General features: G+C 31.5%; 1 protein-coding gene across 20 annotated transcripts in view; it reads left to right on the top strand.

The window, feature by feature from the left end:
• The window catches only part of LOC118193846 (bromodomain adjacent to zinc finger domain protein 2B-like), a 356,880-nt gene that overhangs the window by 306,735 nt on the left and 31,047 nt on the right, over window positions 1-19,098 (top strand). For all 20 annotated transcript variants that reach the window (XM_085824642.1, XM_085824639.1, XM_085824657.1 and 17 more), the window contains 4 exons: window positions 1,107-1,392; window positions 4,084-4,143; window positions 13,850-15,725; window positions 17,780-17,938. In XM_085824642.1, coding sequence (XP_085680768.1) covers window positions 1,107-1,392; window positions 4,084-4,143; window positions 13,850-15,725; window positions 17,780-17,938 — 2,381 coding nt within the window. The remainder of the gene's footprint in view (window positions 1-1,106; window positions 1,393-4,083; window positions 4,144-13,849; window positions 15,726-17,779; window positions 17,939-19,098) is intronic.

Below are 19,098 nucleotides of genomic sequence, written 5' to 3'. Positions count from 1 at the left end.
TAAAAAAATACTGATCTAATAATAATTATGAAATAATCCAGTAGTAATTATGTTTTAATGCAGAAAAATAGTAAAATTTTCATTTAATATTTTTGAGTTTTAATGTAAAAATTTGCATGTATTTTTATATTAAGCATGCTAAATATTATTTGAGAATATGGAATGTAAAAATATAGATTTTATATAGATATAATACATAAAACATAATAATTTGAGAAAGGGTATATTAATGAGGGGGTCAAATATACCTCAATAATAAGGGACCATAATTATAAGATTTTTTTAAAAAAATTAATTATCTGGAGCCGTAGTTTTACACAGACTTTGTTGCTTATTACGAATGCTGCCTTGATGAATGCAGTGGTTAACGATGCCAGTTACCATATCATTGGGTTTGGGTACGAAGGCATGAATGTTTTTAAGCATAGATTGTCTGTTTTATGTGTTATAGGGCACTTAAATGCTAGAGAGCTGAAAGTCCTCTCAAATGGTAAGGTAGCAGGAGTGGAAAAGGAGATAGAAAACCCTGATCTATCCTCTGAGGCATTTTCCATCAAAATTGGGTTGGAACTGCACAATTAGTGCAGTGGGGCCTGTACAGACAGTGGGGAAATTCTGGTGTCTTGCAGGCTTCTTCCTGTACTTGCTGATCGTGAATGACAAATCGTCATTGGATGTAGTTTTTCTGAGAAAAATTGACAAAAACTCCAGCAGTGACTTTTAAAATTTTAATTGAAATAAGTATGCAAGTTCTAATTCAGAATTCAAACAGCAAAAAAATCAGTGTTATATTTGCAAATTTTCACAGGACTAGTTTCGATGGTCTGAACCACTTTGGTAGCTGAGAATGATGGTTCAGTATAATGTTGATTTTTGTTATTTGAATTCTAAATTAGTACTTGTTTGGTGTGTTATTTTATCTTAATTATATTAAGTATGCAAGTTTTTAAAAACAAAATGTTAGAGCATCTTCAAATTAATCTGCTTTATAAGAGGATTTGTTTAAGGGTTGATAGAAAAAAGAGGTCACATGTAGTACTTAGACTCTTACATTTCATAAAATGTAATGTAACATTAGTAATTTGTCATGTTTTACATCTCCATAGGTACCGTTCTATTCAGCAACGTCGAGCTTTAAAAGCGAGGCTGAGTGCGATGGAGGAAAACCGTGATAACCCAAACTGTGTGAATATGCTGTCAGCAGATCTGCCAGATTTCAGCCTCACTATGGCTAAAGATAATCAAACAGGAAATGAAGATTCTGACATGAAAGATATATCTAAATCAGAAAAAGAGAAGCTGGAAGATATGGAAAATGAACTTGCCAATGAAAGTGGTAATGAAAGCGATGATACAGCAACTGGAGCAACAGGGCAAATTTCTGAAGGAGAGGTAAAGGAAAAAAATCTGTTTTGCAACTCTACAATGGCCATGTGTTTATTTATAATCTTTCAAATGAAAGTTATAATAATCTTTCTGATTAAGAATTCAGTCCTTGCAGTTATCCACTACACCATATTTTTTCAACCTCAGTAAAACCTCATTTGTAGGTAATTGAGACTGTAACCACCGTGGATAATTGAAACTCAATTAATAGAAACTGAATTGTAAGTTGTGCTAGTTTTTCGTTCGAGAAGATTTTTTCAAACTGTTTATTTGAAATTCTAAATATAAATGCATAACATGTTGGTAATTAGATTAATTAAGATTTTAACTAACTCTGTTAGTGAAAAAATTGATTTTTCTTCAATTAAAATAAACAATGCATATGAGATTTTATTTTGTGACACAATTTTCATTAAAAATCTCAACAAATAGGATAAAACAGACTTCATCAGAATTTGCACAAACTGTGAAATTTTGTCAAATTTCTTGCATACATATTAATGAAATACAGTACAAAGTCTGAAATCCGGACTCGTGGGGCTTCGGCGATTCCGGATTTGGGTTTTTTCAGGATATTAGATCATCAGTTTAAATCTAGTAAGATGGCATGTAGAAATTATAAAATTTTTAAAAAATGAAATCATAATTTATGAAATAATGAAGTATTTATGATGTAAAGGTTATCAAAATTTACAAGAGAAAAAGTTCACCAAAGTGAATTTTCAAGATTATTTCCAGTATTTTATTCTTTACATCAAAACTCTACGTGTTCTCTTTTTCTCCCCCTTTATGTTTTTGCTTTTTTCAATGAATTTTTAAAATTATTTTTAGTATTTTATTCCATGCCAAAAGAAATAAGTTGCATGTAAAAGAATAATTGTGTGACTATTATAATGAGTTTTTCAAAATGTTAAATTTATGTATATCTTTTGGTTTTGATTTAATGTACAAGATTCTAAATTACATTGTCAAACATTGATTGCTAAGAATGTAAAGTCAGTGTAATGAATGCAAAGTCATATGCAATGGTTAAATGTGCTTTGTCTTAAAAAAAGTGGGGGGAGGAAGGAAGACCATTTTGCTATTTTAATTATCCATTTGACAAAATTTAAATTGTATTTTTTCATGCCCCAAAGGAAAGACAAAGATATATAGTTATAAGATTCAAAATTTTTTTAATACAAAATCAGACTATGCTTCAAATTATGATTAAATACCAAATTTTGAACACAAGCTAAATTATTGACAGTATAATCACTTATTAATTATTCAATGTAATCAGAATGTGATTTTTATTTCGGAGAAAATAACATTTTCAAAATAGCTAAGATGTCAAAGAATTATTCAGAATTCGTAGGGAGAAAAGTTGCATTAAAATTTCATTTATTTATGAATGAAATTTGATACTTAACTATTGTCTGCTGTATGAATTTGAATTTATTATCTGGTAATTAGATGTGGATGAAAGATAGCCATGAAAAGTATCATATTAAAGCAGCTTTATTTTAAGCAAGAACATCATAAAAATAAGGAATTACGTTTTTACTAGAATTTCTATAATGCATTCTGGTATTCTGGTATCTAGTTTGAAACATCATACCTCATAATAACTGAAGATAGAATCTAAGAATTTCAATGTCCATTTGCACATTTGATGATGGCTTCACACCATACAATGCTTGTTTTTTTCTTAATTGTGAAACCTATTTAATCAATAATCTATTTACACACTTTTCTTTAATTTGATAGACAGATGTAATTTCTTGTTGAATTACAAAGTTCCATTGATCAATGTCCCTATTATTACCATGTCAAAAATTCCCACCAAACTGTCAAGCGAAATCTTTTCATTCTCAAAAACCTCTTTGTGTCATTTCCATCACTATCGATAGCGATATCTTCTGGATTCAAAATGTACTACGTATTTCACCGCTCATTAGCTGATTGTGGCATTATTATCGTAATTGAAAACTTCTGTTAAATCTTCATTAATTATCAGTTCTCCACATTTCATCACAAATTCCATTAATTGAAAAATTTTGCTTTCCATATCTTTCAAAATCTCTGCCAAAATAAGGTTTCTGTTTTGCCTAATTTTGAAATCACACTTTCGTAAGTCCGAGATGTGGCAACACTGTTCCGTCATGCTAAGGCTGCTACACAGTATACCAAATTTGCTTTTGCTCTGCAAATTCAGCTTCACATAATCAAAAATTCAAACTTTAATTTAGATAAGATAGCTGTAATAATAATAATAATCTGAAAAAAAAAAAAAAAAAAAGTAACTTGAATCAAATTAGTTAAGGAAGAGCACAGTTTGCTGCTTTAACTCGATTTAATTTCTTCCAAATCTCGTTGTCTCTTCCCATTGCTATACCAATAAAAGAAAGCCAATATTGGTAACATTCCACTCCAAACAAATATGTCTTGGAGCCTCATTATTTAAATCAGATAGGAAAATTTTAACCCTGCATTGACCATGATGTAATTTCTATCTCTCTCTCTTTTTTTTTTTTTACTTGAGGTTTGGAGGTGCGGGTGCTTGATCATTCTGGTTAATGGACATCTGGATTTCAGACTTTGTTCTGTACATATTTTGTTATATGTGCTTTTCCATATTTCCCTTAAACAGTTTTAAAAATTGCTTATTTAATGTAAATGTTACAGAACAATTAAATATAAAATTTTACTTTTCAGGATGATGATCTGCATTTATCAAATGATGAGATCAATAAAAAGATAGAAAAATTATCTAAGGTAATTGCTTTTTTGATTCCTTTAAAAATACTTAGAAGAATGATGTATAATTATGTGCTTTGTCTTATGTGCATGATAAATAACTTCTGGATTTTACTTTCTAAAAGTACTGATAATTTCGTCAACTTTTACAATAAATAAAATGTGAAAAATTTATTTCTTTAAATATATATCTGTGCATTTTTCAGTTTATAATTTATTCAGCTATAAAGAAAAAATTGCGTGATCTGTATTGATAGTACTTTTGTGTTGTAGTTATTTAATTTATGAATATTAGTGTGAACATAACTACAGTAGAATACTTTATCAGAATTAATTGGTTTGGATTCATACTAAAGAACATTTTGGGTAGGTTAATCTTTGAACAAATAAGTATTTAAATTATTGTTAATTTGGATGTATAGTATAAACTTTTCATCATAAACAAGCTGTTTTGCAACTATTCTCAAGATAATTATGAAATAATGGCTAAATGCTTGTTAGAATTGTTTTAAAACTATCTAGGATCATATTAATTAACTCTTGTAAAGTACATTGGAGCTACCTTTGGGTAACATTTTATATTCCCAGATGATCTTCTAAAGGAAATTGATCTATATTCATTTTATGCACATGGAAAACCCAATGCTATTTGTAGTTGAATAGACTAATTATATATATATATGTAGCTGAATAGACTAGCTATATATAACTGTAGAAATAAAAATTGGGTAAACTGTAAAATGTTTTTATATTTTTAGCCATTGATCACTGGTGCTGCCTTTTTGAACTATTCAGTCATTATTCTGTAGATAAAATCAGAAATGTTTATACAAAAATTAAGTTTTCCAGAAAAAAAATTTATTTTAAATTTAGTTGTGATTTTGCAGATGTATCTGCTCTTTGTTTTTCAATTTATTTTAAACAAGTATATCCATTCAAGAATTTTATCAAAATTGTATGAACAGAATTTTTAATATGTCTAAAAAGAAGCCAAATATTTTAAATAAAGTTCAAAATGCTATATATTTTTTCATAAATCAAACTTTATTCATGGTATGATCCTTATGGATCAATAAGTATTGCATATCTTGTTACATAAACTCTTAGACAAGCACAAAAATAATAATAATAATAATATGACGTACCACTATGCACCGAGAAGATATAAAGCAAATTGGACACAAATTGATATGTATAGGTTTCAACGGAAAATGCAAAATTTTACATTTTGGCTGCCAATGAATGAACGGTTGTTGCTACAACGCATTTGATCTGCACAACTGGCAAGATATTTAAGAGGAGAAATTATGATTCCAGGTCATAAATTCTTCACAGATTTCGTTTTGTGTACTCTGGTAGACAGTAACTATGCCTCGCATACAGATGCACGAAGGATATGCGCAGATGTCAGAATTTGAGGGAGGTCGTGTAGTTGGGCTCAAAGAAGCCAGTTGGTCTTATTGGCGAATAGCTCGACATTTGAGCAGGAGCGATGCCACTATTAGACAATGTTGGCAGGAATGGGTGAACCATAGCCGCACATAGCGTCAAGAAGGAAGCGGTAGGCCTAGAGAAACAACAGAACGTGAAGACCAAGCAATCATCAGAGAGGCACTCTCAGCCCCAGATGCATCATTATCATCAATTGTACATGCAACTAGTGCTTCAGTGACCACAAGGACCATTTATAGACGGCTCACAGAAAGGGGGCTGAGGTCACACCGCCCCTTGCGCCTACTACCATTGACCTCTGTACAACGTCAAGCCCATTTGCACTGGTGTCGGACTCATTCGCACTGGAATGTCACTGACTGGAGTAGAATAGTCTTCACTGATGAGTCCCACTTTGAACTGAGCCCCAATGACCAGCGAAGGCGAGTCTGGAGATGCCCCGGACAGCGGTGTGATACCAATCTGTCTTCCAGCAGACAGGCCAACAACTAGGAGTGATGGTCTGGGGTGCCATTTCATTTCATATTAGAACCCCTTTGGTTGTCATCCGTCACAACCTTACAGCACAGCGGTACGTCGATGAAGTTCTAAGACCCGTTGTGTTGCTCTTCATGTCACGCCACCCTGGGCTTAATTTCAGCAAGATAATGCCCGCCTCCACACTGCACATTTTCTACTGCTTGCCTTAGTGCTTGCCAAACATTACCTTGGCCAGTAAGGTCGCCGGATCTCTCTCCTATTGAGCACGTTTGGAACATTATGGGCAGTGCGCTGCAACCAGCTCGGGATGTTGACGATCTAACTTGCCAATTGGACAGAATTTGGCACGATATTCCTCAGGAGGACATCCGCAGCCTCTATCAATCGATGCCAAGCTGAATAACTGCTTGTGCAAGGGCCAGAGGTGGACAAACGCATTACTGACTTTTTCACTTTGTGAAGCTGTATCACTTCAAATAAATCATCCAATTTTTCTCAAACTGTAATCATTTGTTTTTCTATACATGTACCAATTTTCGTCCCATTCGGATTGCTCCTTCTTTGTGCATCTTTTTTTTTTTTTTTTTTTTGTCTAATAGTGTATATAACTTTGATGACAGTTGATATGAATTGTATGGCTTCATTATCCTTCCACAGAGTACTTTCACCATCATTTTCTGTTCGGAAAGTAGGAAATAGTCTCATGATGATAAAGCTGGCAAATAGGATGAGTGTTGAGTCTCTGAAGTCACAAACTGAATTTATGGTCCCCCCCCCCAAAAAAAAAATGTGTAGTGCATTGGCTCTTAGTGAGTTTTAGATTCTTAGCTCTAATTTTAATCATTCGACATGGAAGATCAGAATGTAAATAATACTGCCTTGAATCAGTTTTACTCCTATATTCAATGTGTGTTTGGTTATTTGAGACTATTGCAAAGCACAAAGGCTATCTGCCTGATGGTTCATTGTGCTTCGTGGAGGACTTTGTAAAAGAAATTGGCATGTATTTACATTAAAGAAAATTAACAATTCTGGTTTTAGCAATGCCTTTTGAATCATAAATAAATATTTTCTTCATTCATGATTTACAGAAATGTACATCTTTTTTTGACAAAGATTCCTTGTTGTATTCTTATAGTCTGGTTTCTAGCTTGAAGCATCATGTCTCATCAGAATATATGATAGAATCTAAGAATTTAAACTCCTATTTGCTATTTTAATGTTTTTGCAGTATTCAGTGCTTTTGTTTCTTGATCACCTTTGATTTACAAGGAAAAAAATCAAATTTTTCATCAAAATAATTAAAATCAAATTTTTATACACCAAAGGCTTCAGCATGCATAAAACATGGACCTTTTGGGTCTACAGCAACAGTTTCATACTCTTCTCAGTTTGCTCATTGGTTATCACAATCCTGGAATACCCAGACTTTGAGGATCCTTGAATGGCCAGACTTTGAAATACATTAATATCTTTGTCCATTCTTTCAAAATGTGTGCATGATAGATAATAATTGCCATAAACTTGGTGTATGGCTGCAGGATGTTTATGAAAGTTTCACAGTGTTTAAAATTAATAATTATGCAATGTTGCATCGCAGTTTCATAATGTTGTGCTAGACAGTATCCATCTAACCTCCATTTTCAAAGGAATTGTATGCTTTATGCCAAATTTTAGCATGAAAGGCATAAAACAGTCATCGAATCGTAGCTGTTGTGTAAATACCAGTAGTAATGTTAAGTACCTCTCATACTTCATGCAGCAGTGCTGATTTTAGAATGAAAAAAAGTGTTTGGTTTCTTTTTTAAATATGTAGTTTGCTTCTATGGATTAAGTGGAGCTAGTCCCATTTGGAGTATCTAAATACTTTAATTACAAAATAGGCTGTGCCTTTGAAAATGAGTTTGACATGCAGAACTTTACATGTGCAGGAGTAATTATTTCCACTTAAGAATTATAACATCCTTTTAATTCTGCGGATTATATTTTGCTTTTAATTTTTTTAAATTTCAGTATAAACTAAGTATTATATTTATTAAATTTCTACAAGTGTGTGAAATTTTGTTAACAAAAGTGTGTCAAATATTAACAAAAATTCTCAGAATTGCTTTTCAAAGTCTGTTGTGTATCATTTCTACAAGCTGTTTGAAAGTAAGAAAAAAAATCATCTCAGCAAGGCTGACCTATCGCTAAAGTGGCAAAATACTGGTAGTTTTATGTTATCTTGCATCCTAAGAAGGAAAAGGGGTGGCAGTATACATTTTTTTTAAAAATTTCGTAAATATGGATACATTTCCATAAATCCATTCTTGAGCAGTTGGTATAGGCTGTGCAATAATTAAGTAACCAAGCCAATTATCTTTTTCAGTTTAATAAACATTTTATATATAAAAAAAATATTTGTGTTTGATATAAAAAAGCTGAAATCGGATGAAGTTAAAATAAAACCTTTCACTGTAATATAGCTATTGTAAACATAAATGAATAAATTTCAAGAAGTTAGTTATTTGGCATAGATAATGGTTCTAATTATCTAACTTTCATCATCTTTTTCTCAACATATGTGGACTACTACTACAGTAAACTGTCTGCTAAATCATATCTTTTACAGGGTTCGTACGGTCCTTAAGAGTCCTTAAATTTTTTTGAATCGATTTATGGTCCTTAAAAGTCCTTAATTTTGGCCAAAATCAGCAGAAAGTCCTTAATTTGAATCATCTGAAACTTCTGACTGTTTTTACAACTGTCATTTTGAGTGTGAATTAGCATTTTGAGGAATATTTTTGGCGAGTCACTGCCATATATATGGTTATCTTTTGAATGGGCTCATGAGTTATAACTTGTTTCTATTTCTAATATAAATGATGGGATACTCGTGTTTCTAAGCAAGAAGTGAAACATAAGCTTTTCGAAATTCATTTTTTCTAGTAAAGAGCTCTTAAACAACTTTTTGCTTTTGGAGATGTGAATTCTTTTATTAAACGGTTCTAAATTTGGCGACTTTTCAACATTTTGTCAATTTTAAGATTAGTTTCTATAGAAACTTTTTAATTTCAAAATCTGAGAATTTTTCGACAATTTTTTTTAAAACATCATAACATTGATAAATTTCATTAAAACAATGGTAATATATTGAAATTATATTTAGAAAATAACATTAAAATAAAACGTTTTTATTTTTTGCTGTCATATTATAAAGTTTCATTTTAGCAACTTATACAATATTTTAAATCTGAAAAATAAACAAGGTATAATGTTATAAAGCACAATTTACGAAACAGCTCTTAGCAAAAGCAAAATTAGCTATGTCGTTAATAAAAATGTCTTGTTTTTAATATTTTCATAGTAAGAGTTATACCCATGTGATTGTCTCAGAATATTCAAAATTCTCAGAATGTGCATCAGTTTTCTCTATGAACTTAATTTTATCATTTTTCCTCCTATTTTTGTCAAAAATATTTCTGGCATTTTCCTGTTACAGAAATGGTATTGATAATTTTTCTTTAGGATTTTAGACATTACAGCTTGCAAAGTTTAGAAGGATTTGAAGGCAAGATTTATAGACCCACAATTCTAGAAGATTCGAGAAATATGTGACAAAATGAAAACTATGTCCATGGTATCAACATGTAATGAATGTATTTTACAGAAAGTTTGCAATGAATTTCTTAATTTTTGGAGAACATCTAGAAGGACAATGAAAACATAATATTTGAATGTATTACTTCTGATACTAGAATGTTAACATGTTTATCTTCTCTTAATTTTCTCTACTTTTCACTAGACAGAAGCATGGAAAATATCAAAAATGCTTCTGATCTTATCACATGGGCAGGCATTATAGAAAGGGATTTTTTTATTAATAAAGAAATTGAAAACTTACAATTTAAAAGATTTATCTAATATTTCTTAATGCATCATACACATAGCTGGCACTGGGCCTTTTCCCACCTGATGCAATCTCTGTAGATCCTAAATTCTGCTGCCTACTGCCTTTCTAAATTCTGCTTCCAATGCTTGCTCTAAATTCTAGAAATTCTGCCACATCGGCTCTGTAACTGGCCTTTACTATATATACCGTAATTTCCGGAAGAAAGGCCGCATCAGCGTAAACGGCGCACTCGAGAAAAATGGCAGGAAAAAATTTAAAATTACACAGAAACGGCGCATCAGCATAAACGCCTCAATAGATTAAATTGCGCGTGACATCGTCGTGGGCCGTATAGATGCAAAAACTCAACCTAAGTCCTGATATATGACATATCAGTTAAGAAAAATGCATGAAATGAAACCATAACTCAAAAATAAATTAAAGGTAAGAAATGTATAGCTTCTGTGCCATTTAGAGACATTTTCAAAAATTTTCCGCTCCCTAATTAAAAACTATCCAACAAGTACTTGTACCCAAACTGATGGGATCTGTATTTGGCAGAATGCCAAGAAAAATCCATTCAAGCTGAAGGGGAAATACGTCAGAGTTCGTTATTGCGAGGCAGGTGGAGTCGTGTCACCTTTGAAAAAAACTGCAGAAAAGGCAGGGATGGAAAGAGGATGGGTCCTGGAAGATTCATGGAATGGCAGAGGAGAGAGACTATTCAAACTGATGAGAATGTTGATTTGAAAGGGGGAAGAATGTTATTGTTCTGAGATCTCGTTTAGGGTGAATAAGGTATGTAGGTCCATTCAAGGGAAAGAATGTAAACAAAATAACGTTCGCAAAAAGCAACTGAGTGGTCTTTTGTGTGGGAACAGCACCAGTCTATGCACAATGACAAGGCCATCCAAACAATGTACAATGACCATCATAGGAAATATTTTATTTTTAGTGCACCTAAATGCCGCATGGGTAGAAACGCCGCACCCGCTGAAAATTTAAGTTTTAAACATGTAAACGCTGCGGCGTTTCTTCCGGAAATTACGGTATTTCATATTGCTTCTGAATATTCATATTACTAAAGAAATAAAATTCGCCACTTTTTCTGTACATTCTAACTGCATTTACTGTTTTTTAGAATAACAAATCCTTAATTAAATCAAAAAATTCTAAAATGAAAAGGAAACGTGTTGAAGAAAGAAACTGAGTACATAAAGGAAATTATTCTTCAAAGATATGTGCAGTATTATGTAAATTACCCAATTGTTTATGATTTCAATCTTTACTATAATTTCCCATTTCTATTTCCTCATAATGATAGAGTTATTGAGCCAGATTAAATTAAAATTAAATTGTATAATCTTTGACCACTAGTCCACATTATTAGTTTGAATTTGGCTGTTCTTGTTTAATTACGTCACCGTGAGCTGTAATTGATTTTGTTAGCATCAGAACATGCCTTTATGTTTGTTCTAAGTTCTTTTTAAATAAGAGGCTTATTTAAACTTTTGTCTGATATTGTAGATAATTTCAGACATAGCGATAATATGCTTCACGTCTGTCGGGGGTTTAGGACTATTTGACTTTTACCAGATTAATTAAACCCTCATAGGTACATAATGGAGAGGTTGACAAGTTAGGAGATAAAGCATGCAGAAACTAGCAGAAGCATTGGTTTGCATATTGAGACAAATCTCTAATTGTTAGAAAAGATGCTTAAAAGAGAAGGAAATCGATATAAATGTTACAAAACATAAACGTTTTGTAGCTTTTAATGTGTAATTATCTTAGTATCATTTAAAAATCTGTATCATAAATTACATATATTTTAAACTGTGAAATTTTATTAGATTTTGGATTTAATAGGGCTTTTTTAACAAATATTGTTAAAAAAATAAAATTTAATAGTGGTCATGTAAATCCATAATGCCTAAGGTTATCAAACTACCTAATTTAATTATTTATTACTAACTGCTTACCCTTAAAAATTATATCTACATATTAAAGCGAGTTATTGCCTTTCATTAATACTCACTGTGGTCACAAGATAAAATATAAAAATGTAAAAATTCAAGTAAAACATTCTAATGCATCTACCAAGACTTAAAATAATACAAAACAACTTATCACCTCTGGTGCTTTAATGGCTTATTGGAACCTTAAAGTATATTAACTGGGTTACAACCCCTGGAACTGTACACGAAGCTACGACACTAACTGCATCAAACAGAGCCGGACTAATTTTCAACACTTGCGAACCTTGCCTACATCAGGCCTTTCAGTTTTGTTCTAATCAGCAGGTCTCTCTCTAGACAAGCAGCAGCAGTGACAACATTCAGCCTTTTGTTATGAATCATGCTGATTATGATCTGACTTCTCATTTTAACCTATGCAGTTTGACGTAAAAATCTACCTGCTTATTTACTAAACCTCTAGACTGAGTATGTGACAAAATGAGACACACACACACACACACACACAAAAAAAAAAAAAAAAAAAAAAGCTAACTGTTAAAGTTTATTTTATTCTCAAACTTATTAACAATTATGTTAATTCATGTTTAGTAATAATGCGTACTACTTAGGGATCTATTTTATTTTTAGGATGGTATTACAAAAGTGAAATTCAGACATACATAATATCTTCAATTGAATTTATTCAGTTCCCATATGCTCATAGGTCCTTAATTTTTTTCATTAATGGTCCTTAAAACTCCTTAAAAGTACTTAATTTCTGTGTGCAGAAATGTGTAGGAACCCTGTTTTAACATTCACCATACAAAAGAAGTAGTCATATATGCAGATTTTTTTCATTAATTTTTGCACTTTGGAGTTTGCTCATAAAAATTTTTTTAAAATGCTTTAAGTGCCTTTTGTGCTACATAGTATAACACAAAACTGACAGAGGTTAAAACAATACATAATATGAAATAAAATAAAATTTACAAATTCAGAGATGAAATGGGAGAAATAAATATGCAGAAGGAATAAAATGTCATTTTATCTTGAACTAACACATATAAAATGTCAGGATACTTGATGTTTAAAGAACTTAGCTGAGGTATGAGTCCTTTTTTCCCTGCACAAGTTTTGAACAGTAGAGTAATAAATACTTGAAATTTTGCACTCCTCTAAAGCTGTAAGAACACAAGTCTTTATGAAGTAGCCTAAATGTCTAGTTAGAAATTGTATGCCTAGATTATGTCTAGGTTGAAGTAATTTAGTCTGAGATGCAGTAGGGGAATTTCTATATAATTCATTCTACTTGAAAAGTATTTTACTCAAACTTTGTTTCTTGAAGAATAACTTAGTCAGTGTCATTGTGTTGTTAAACTGAAGATTTGTAACTTTTTCTGCCAACCGTATAGCTGTATAGTATTTTATATATTGCTTGTATGGCTACATACGTATGACTGAGATCTTCAAGAATCTCAGGTGACAATTAATTTGTTTTAGGAGAAGATGTTCATAAGGTAATGTAAGGATGAAATGTTATATAAGGATGAAAGAGAATCAGTGTAATAAGGAAGTTGATGAACATTGATTAGATATGCACTTAATTGATTCATTAATGCTCAGTAATTCAGCTTGGAAAACTGCACTAGTTTTAAAACATGCCGATAATCACAGTGCAGAGTAGTTAGTAATTTTCCATTCTTCCAGATTCTGTGAGGTGTGAATCTACTTGATATAAATGATAAATTTTGTGTTTTTAGTACTTCCTTCATCTTTAGGTCTATTATTTGATAGAGGTTTACATATTAACATGACCGGCTGATTTGCAGGGGTAAATGTTAAGATTTAAGGTAAAATAAAAAAGAAATATTGAAATAATTAAAAATATATAAATCCATATAAGTAGAACCCATGCTGATATGCATTTAATTTTGTTTTCTTATTCTAACTCCTTTCTTTTCAGCAACTTACGTTGTGCTCGAATCGACTGACTAAAGCTTTCTATACTATCCGTGGTGCTACATTTGGTATGGACAGGTATCACAGGCGTTACTGGGTCCTTCCAAAATCTGGTGGTGTGTTTGCGGAATCAATGGAGTCTTCACTTAAACCTGAAGAACGAGAAAAAGTTTTAGCTGCATCAAAATTAGCTGCAGTGAAAAAAGAAGAAGCTGCATCTTTAGAAGAAGGGAAAAGTAAAGAAAATGAAAATGAAAGCATCTATGTGAAAGAAAATTCAACATTGAAAGAGTCAGTGCACGAGAAAAGTGACTGTGATGTTGGTGTTATTAAATCTGATATATCTACAGAAGACAGACTCACAGACAAAAAAGAAGTTAATAATATCCATGTAATTAAAACTGAATTTCATGCAGGCAGTATTGTGAAAGACAATTGTATAAAAGAAGAAAAGGAAGCTATTATTTCTGTAAATAAAAACTTTCCAGCTGAGCCAGAATACAGTGTTTTGAATAATGAAGTTAAAGAAAATTGCATAAATCCTTGTGAAAATACTCCCAAAACTGGTGTGTTGACACATGAAAATAATGATGACGTTGAAAAATCTCTGCCTTCCGGTAAAGAGAATTTTAATAGCATTTCTGAAAGTGGTAAAGTCAAAAATCAAACTTTAGAAAAGTCTGATTGTAATGGAAAAGTTACATCACATAGCAGAGAAAGTAAGTTACCAAGCAGTGCCGAAAATAAAGATTTAAAAACAAAGTCTCATGATAAAGTTGATATTGAACATAAAAATGTATCTCAGGCAGATGCTAACTTTATAAAGCAAGTTTGGTCTTCTGATAAGAAGGATAGCAGTGATACTTTCCCAAACATTAAGAAAGAAATTGATGTCAAAGTGAAAAAAGAGGACAAAAAAGACCGAAATAAAGAAAGTGAAAATAAATTTTTAGATAAAGTTATGGATGTTAAAGAAGAAAAAAAGCCAAATGTGAATATATTTATGCCAAATTTATGTGATAGCAGTATTAATTTAGATCTTGGTGCTCCTAAATTACACAATGGTTCAGAGAGGCAGCATACTCCCAACCCGTCCATACCTCCTGACCAAAACTGGCTTCTGCATTCCCCTCTGTTTGCTTCCATACTTGCTGGGAACATGCTTTTTAATGGCCCTCTTATGTCTCAAAGAGACATGAATGGTACTTATTTCAACCTTCCTAAAAATGACTCAAACAATCCTTTTGGACCATTTCTTGGACTTCAGCCGGGTATGCTTTCTGCTGAACAAATATTCAAATCACTCGGTGAAAAACCGAACAATCAAAAACCTTGGTTTAGTATTCTTCCAAGAATGCCTTGTGATGAAAGCTTATTAAGCTCACCTCAAACAACAAGAAATTCTTCTGTTCATTCACCAAGTAGTGTCTGTTCACCAGATTTGAGATCATCACCTCGAGTTGCACATTCATCCTTGATGCCTAATCCCCCACCAGGTCACGTTGCTTCTGCATTGTCCAATCTTCAAATGGAACTATTAAATGGAGTACCTCCAGGTTTTTTCTTGCATCCTTTTCTACCACCTCAGTTTGGTCCTACATACCAATCCTCTCCTCCAGTTACTTGCTCTTCACATCACAATTCTTTTACATCAACTATGTCTCATTCGTCACCCATGCCAGATTTTAATTTGAATTTCAATCGGCCGCCAGCTGCATCCACTCCCAATTCTATCCCTACACCAAGTGCTACACCAGGACCTACCTCTCAGGGCTGTGCTACGCCTACCTCACGAGACTCGCCTTCACCCTGCTTTGCAAAAAAACTCATGATGGAAAAAATGGCTCAGGAATATGAATCACCACAACCAATACCAGAAGGTGCTGATTTTAATTGTATCTTAAATGCTTTTGTAAATATTTTTATTTAAATCCCTTAAAAAGTATTATCTTTTTCTCTTATATCTTTATATCATTTTCCTACTACTTTTTTAATGTTGATATTCTTTCAATAGGTAACTTATTAAGAAATTAATAATTTTTAGCCTTATAAACCACACAAATAATAATAAACATACATAAACAAATAATTAAATAAATACATATCAACTGTACATAATCATTTTTGTTGCATTACGAGATTATTCTATTAAATAATGTTAAATTACCAGAAGATGTGTAGACTGATGTGGTTGGTCCCAAAGAAAACTTATAATAACCTTCAATGGTCGTCATTGCACTTTAAATGGATTAAAAAAGCAGTTAATTTTAAATTAAAAATTTATTGTAAATTATTTGAAGGTGGAAAAAAATTGCATTTGTAATGGATTTGTTCATTTTGACAGATGATGATTTCTTCATCTCCCTCTGCTCTATTCCTATATATTTCTAGCATGAAATCAAGTTAGAAACAGGATTTTTTTTAATGGCCCACTTATAGTTCAGAGGTGGTTGAATATTTATTTTAGTATCCCCCAAAATAACTGATTTCATATGAAAAGGTTTTACAAATTATAGCTCAAATTTGTGTTCATTAAAATAGATGAATTTTAAACAAAAATATGAACCATTTCTGATGAAGGTATAAAAAATTTATGTGTCCTGATTTTGTCATCCTTTAATTGGTATCTAATAAAGTTATTTACTAAAAACAGCAAGCTAATTGTAAATGTTTTCTCTAAGCATCTTTGGCTCTTATCTAATTGTATTATGATTACAATATAATGTATAATTACTTTCACACAGAATTAAATAGTTTAATAAGATTTTTTAATAACTTCAAATAGTCATAAATTTCTCTCTTTTGTCTATCTATCTATCTATCTATATATGGACATGTATGGGGGGAAGATAAAAAGTGATGAATATGTACTTAATACTATTAATATCACTTCCAGAAAAGTGGTATATAGTTGTTTGTTGATGCTAGCATATGAATTTTGGTACTTGGGCATTTTCCTGTCGACCATAAAATTGGTAGAGATCTTGCCAGAACTTCACTAGTGACTTAAAGTTTGAAGAAACAAATTGCTCTTTATTTACCCATCTGGCTGTGGTTATAAAATTCTTAAAATTATTTTTAAAAAGTTCATCCTTTTTCCTTATGTGAAACTGATCATAGTTGAAATCCCAGTTTTTGCCAGCATAGTAAGAATATTCCCCATGTATATTTGTGATAAAAGGGAACATGTTATTTGTGGATCCAATATTCAGAGAGTTTATTAAGTAACCAATTGATACAAATATGACATATTAAAATTTCAATAACTGGGAAATATTTTGAGCTAAATACTTATTACTTAGATTATACTTATTAGAAATACTTATTACTTAATACTTAGATTATTTGACCAAGAAATTCATTAAAACTGGTGCTGCTCATTCCAGAAGTCACGAATCCCAAATTGAGTATAAAATAATAAAACTAGCATCTTCTATACAACTCATAAATTCGTTTAAATATGGAGCTGTGCCGTGTTTGTTTTTTGTATATTTTGACGAACCCTACAGCCGTTTACTGTTGTGAATGTGTGCATCAGTATAACCAGCCCCATAACTCTGAAAATACTTCACTACTTGCTGTTTTCTAGAAAATCATCAGACTTCAGAATTCAGCAATAGAGATTAATTCATAAATTTCCTGCAAAGTCTGATCACGGTTACATAAAACCATAGCAAACTTCTTATAACTATGCTGTGGCATCACACTATCCCTTATTGGTGATAATTTGCACTGTTTGGCAATGTTGTTGAAGACCATTAACAAGAAAATGTGCAAGTACCTAAATTTTTACTGTAAACTGTTATTTAAAACAAAGTTAGCTTGAATTATTGGGACAACAGAAGCAATTGCAACAATTTTCATAAATTCCACTCCATGCTGGGAATGTTTAAAATTGGTAATAATAAAAAATCCTAAATTTTCTTTTCAATAGAACTACAAAGAGGTTGGTGGCGAATCACAGATCCAAATCAGTTGAAGACGCTCATAAGTGCTCTTCATCATAGAGGCATCAGGGAAAAGATGTTTCAGAAGCAACTTCAAAAACATTTCACCTTTGCATGTACCTCTTGTTCACAAGGTCAAACTGAAGGTAAGATGTGAAATTTTTGTATAGATTTTTGTAGAATATTTATATGGAATTATATTTTTAAAATGAAATTTTGGTTTATTCCATATTCTTTGTTGAAACATTGTATACAGGCAAACCCTACTCTAGTTCAACCATCATTTACATAATCTTGGTTTCCATACTGCTAAAATGCTCATTCAGAAGAGGAATAACTACATCAGGGCTGATTGTGATGTAGATATAGCTAGAATTTCAGACTTTTTTACTTCAAATTTCATTTTATATAAAAAATAAAAGAAAGAACTAAAAGTAGATGAAAAAACAGAAATACTCAGTATTTATAAAACTGATTTAATCTATTTTGTTTCTGTGGGCCCATTATTTGATAATTTGTTTAATTATATGGATGATATTATGCTGGAATTTAGAAAATTCTTGAGCACTGATAGCCTTGATGCTATGGAGACCATAAAATATTTATTTTCATGTACAAAAATGTATGTGAAGCTTTTGTGTTAAAAAAAATCCATCTGAGATGCCCTATAGGTATTCTAGGAATAAATTATTGGATAACTGAACAGGTTTAGCAAAATTATTTACATTTCATGAACCATTTTGTTCTTTCTACCAGGTCCTCATTTCCAACACTTGCTCATACACATAATATAAGTTCTGATCAAATACTTAAAGTTTTATGTAAAAGGACATTATCTATATCAAAATGTCCTAGCTGATCAAAACTGACAAAGAAAAATAACCAGCAGCCTCTCTGTTAAAAGCAAACTAAATTTCACAATTATTTTTTTTAATGTTGTGAAACTGAAAAAATAAATAACTGTGTTAAATGATGTAGTAAAACATTAATCATTTTTATTAAATTTAAAATGAATAAACTTTTTACTTCACTTCTGAAATTGTTTGGAAATATGCATGTATGTGTACCACGTTAATGTTCTAAATTATTTGAAATTATGTTCTTAAGTAGTTTCAGGATTTTTGAAATGGGGTTCTTAATCACTTCTGTTACATAGCTGCTCAGGTGATAGTCATATGAGGGCTCTTCGTTCACTTAATAGACGGAATTTACTACTGAGCGAGAGAAAGTCTCTATGGTTTTTTTAGTGTTGGTTGATATTTGCAGAAATAAATACTGAGATTCATGTTCATTTGTAGCCAAGAAA

Source organism: Stegodyphus dumicola, chromosome 10, assembly GCF_044657685.1.
Source record: "Stegodyphus dumicola isolate Sdum_Otavi_A_Nest chromosome 10, ASM4465768v1".
Lineage (NCBI taxonomy): Eukaryota > Metazoa > Arthropoda > Arachnida > Araneae > Eresidae > Stegodyphus > Stegodyphus dumicola.
The sequence above is the reverse complement of the archived record's forward strand: the minus strand, read 5'-3'. Positions and strand labels throughout refer to the sequence as shown.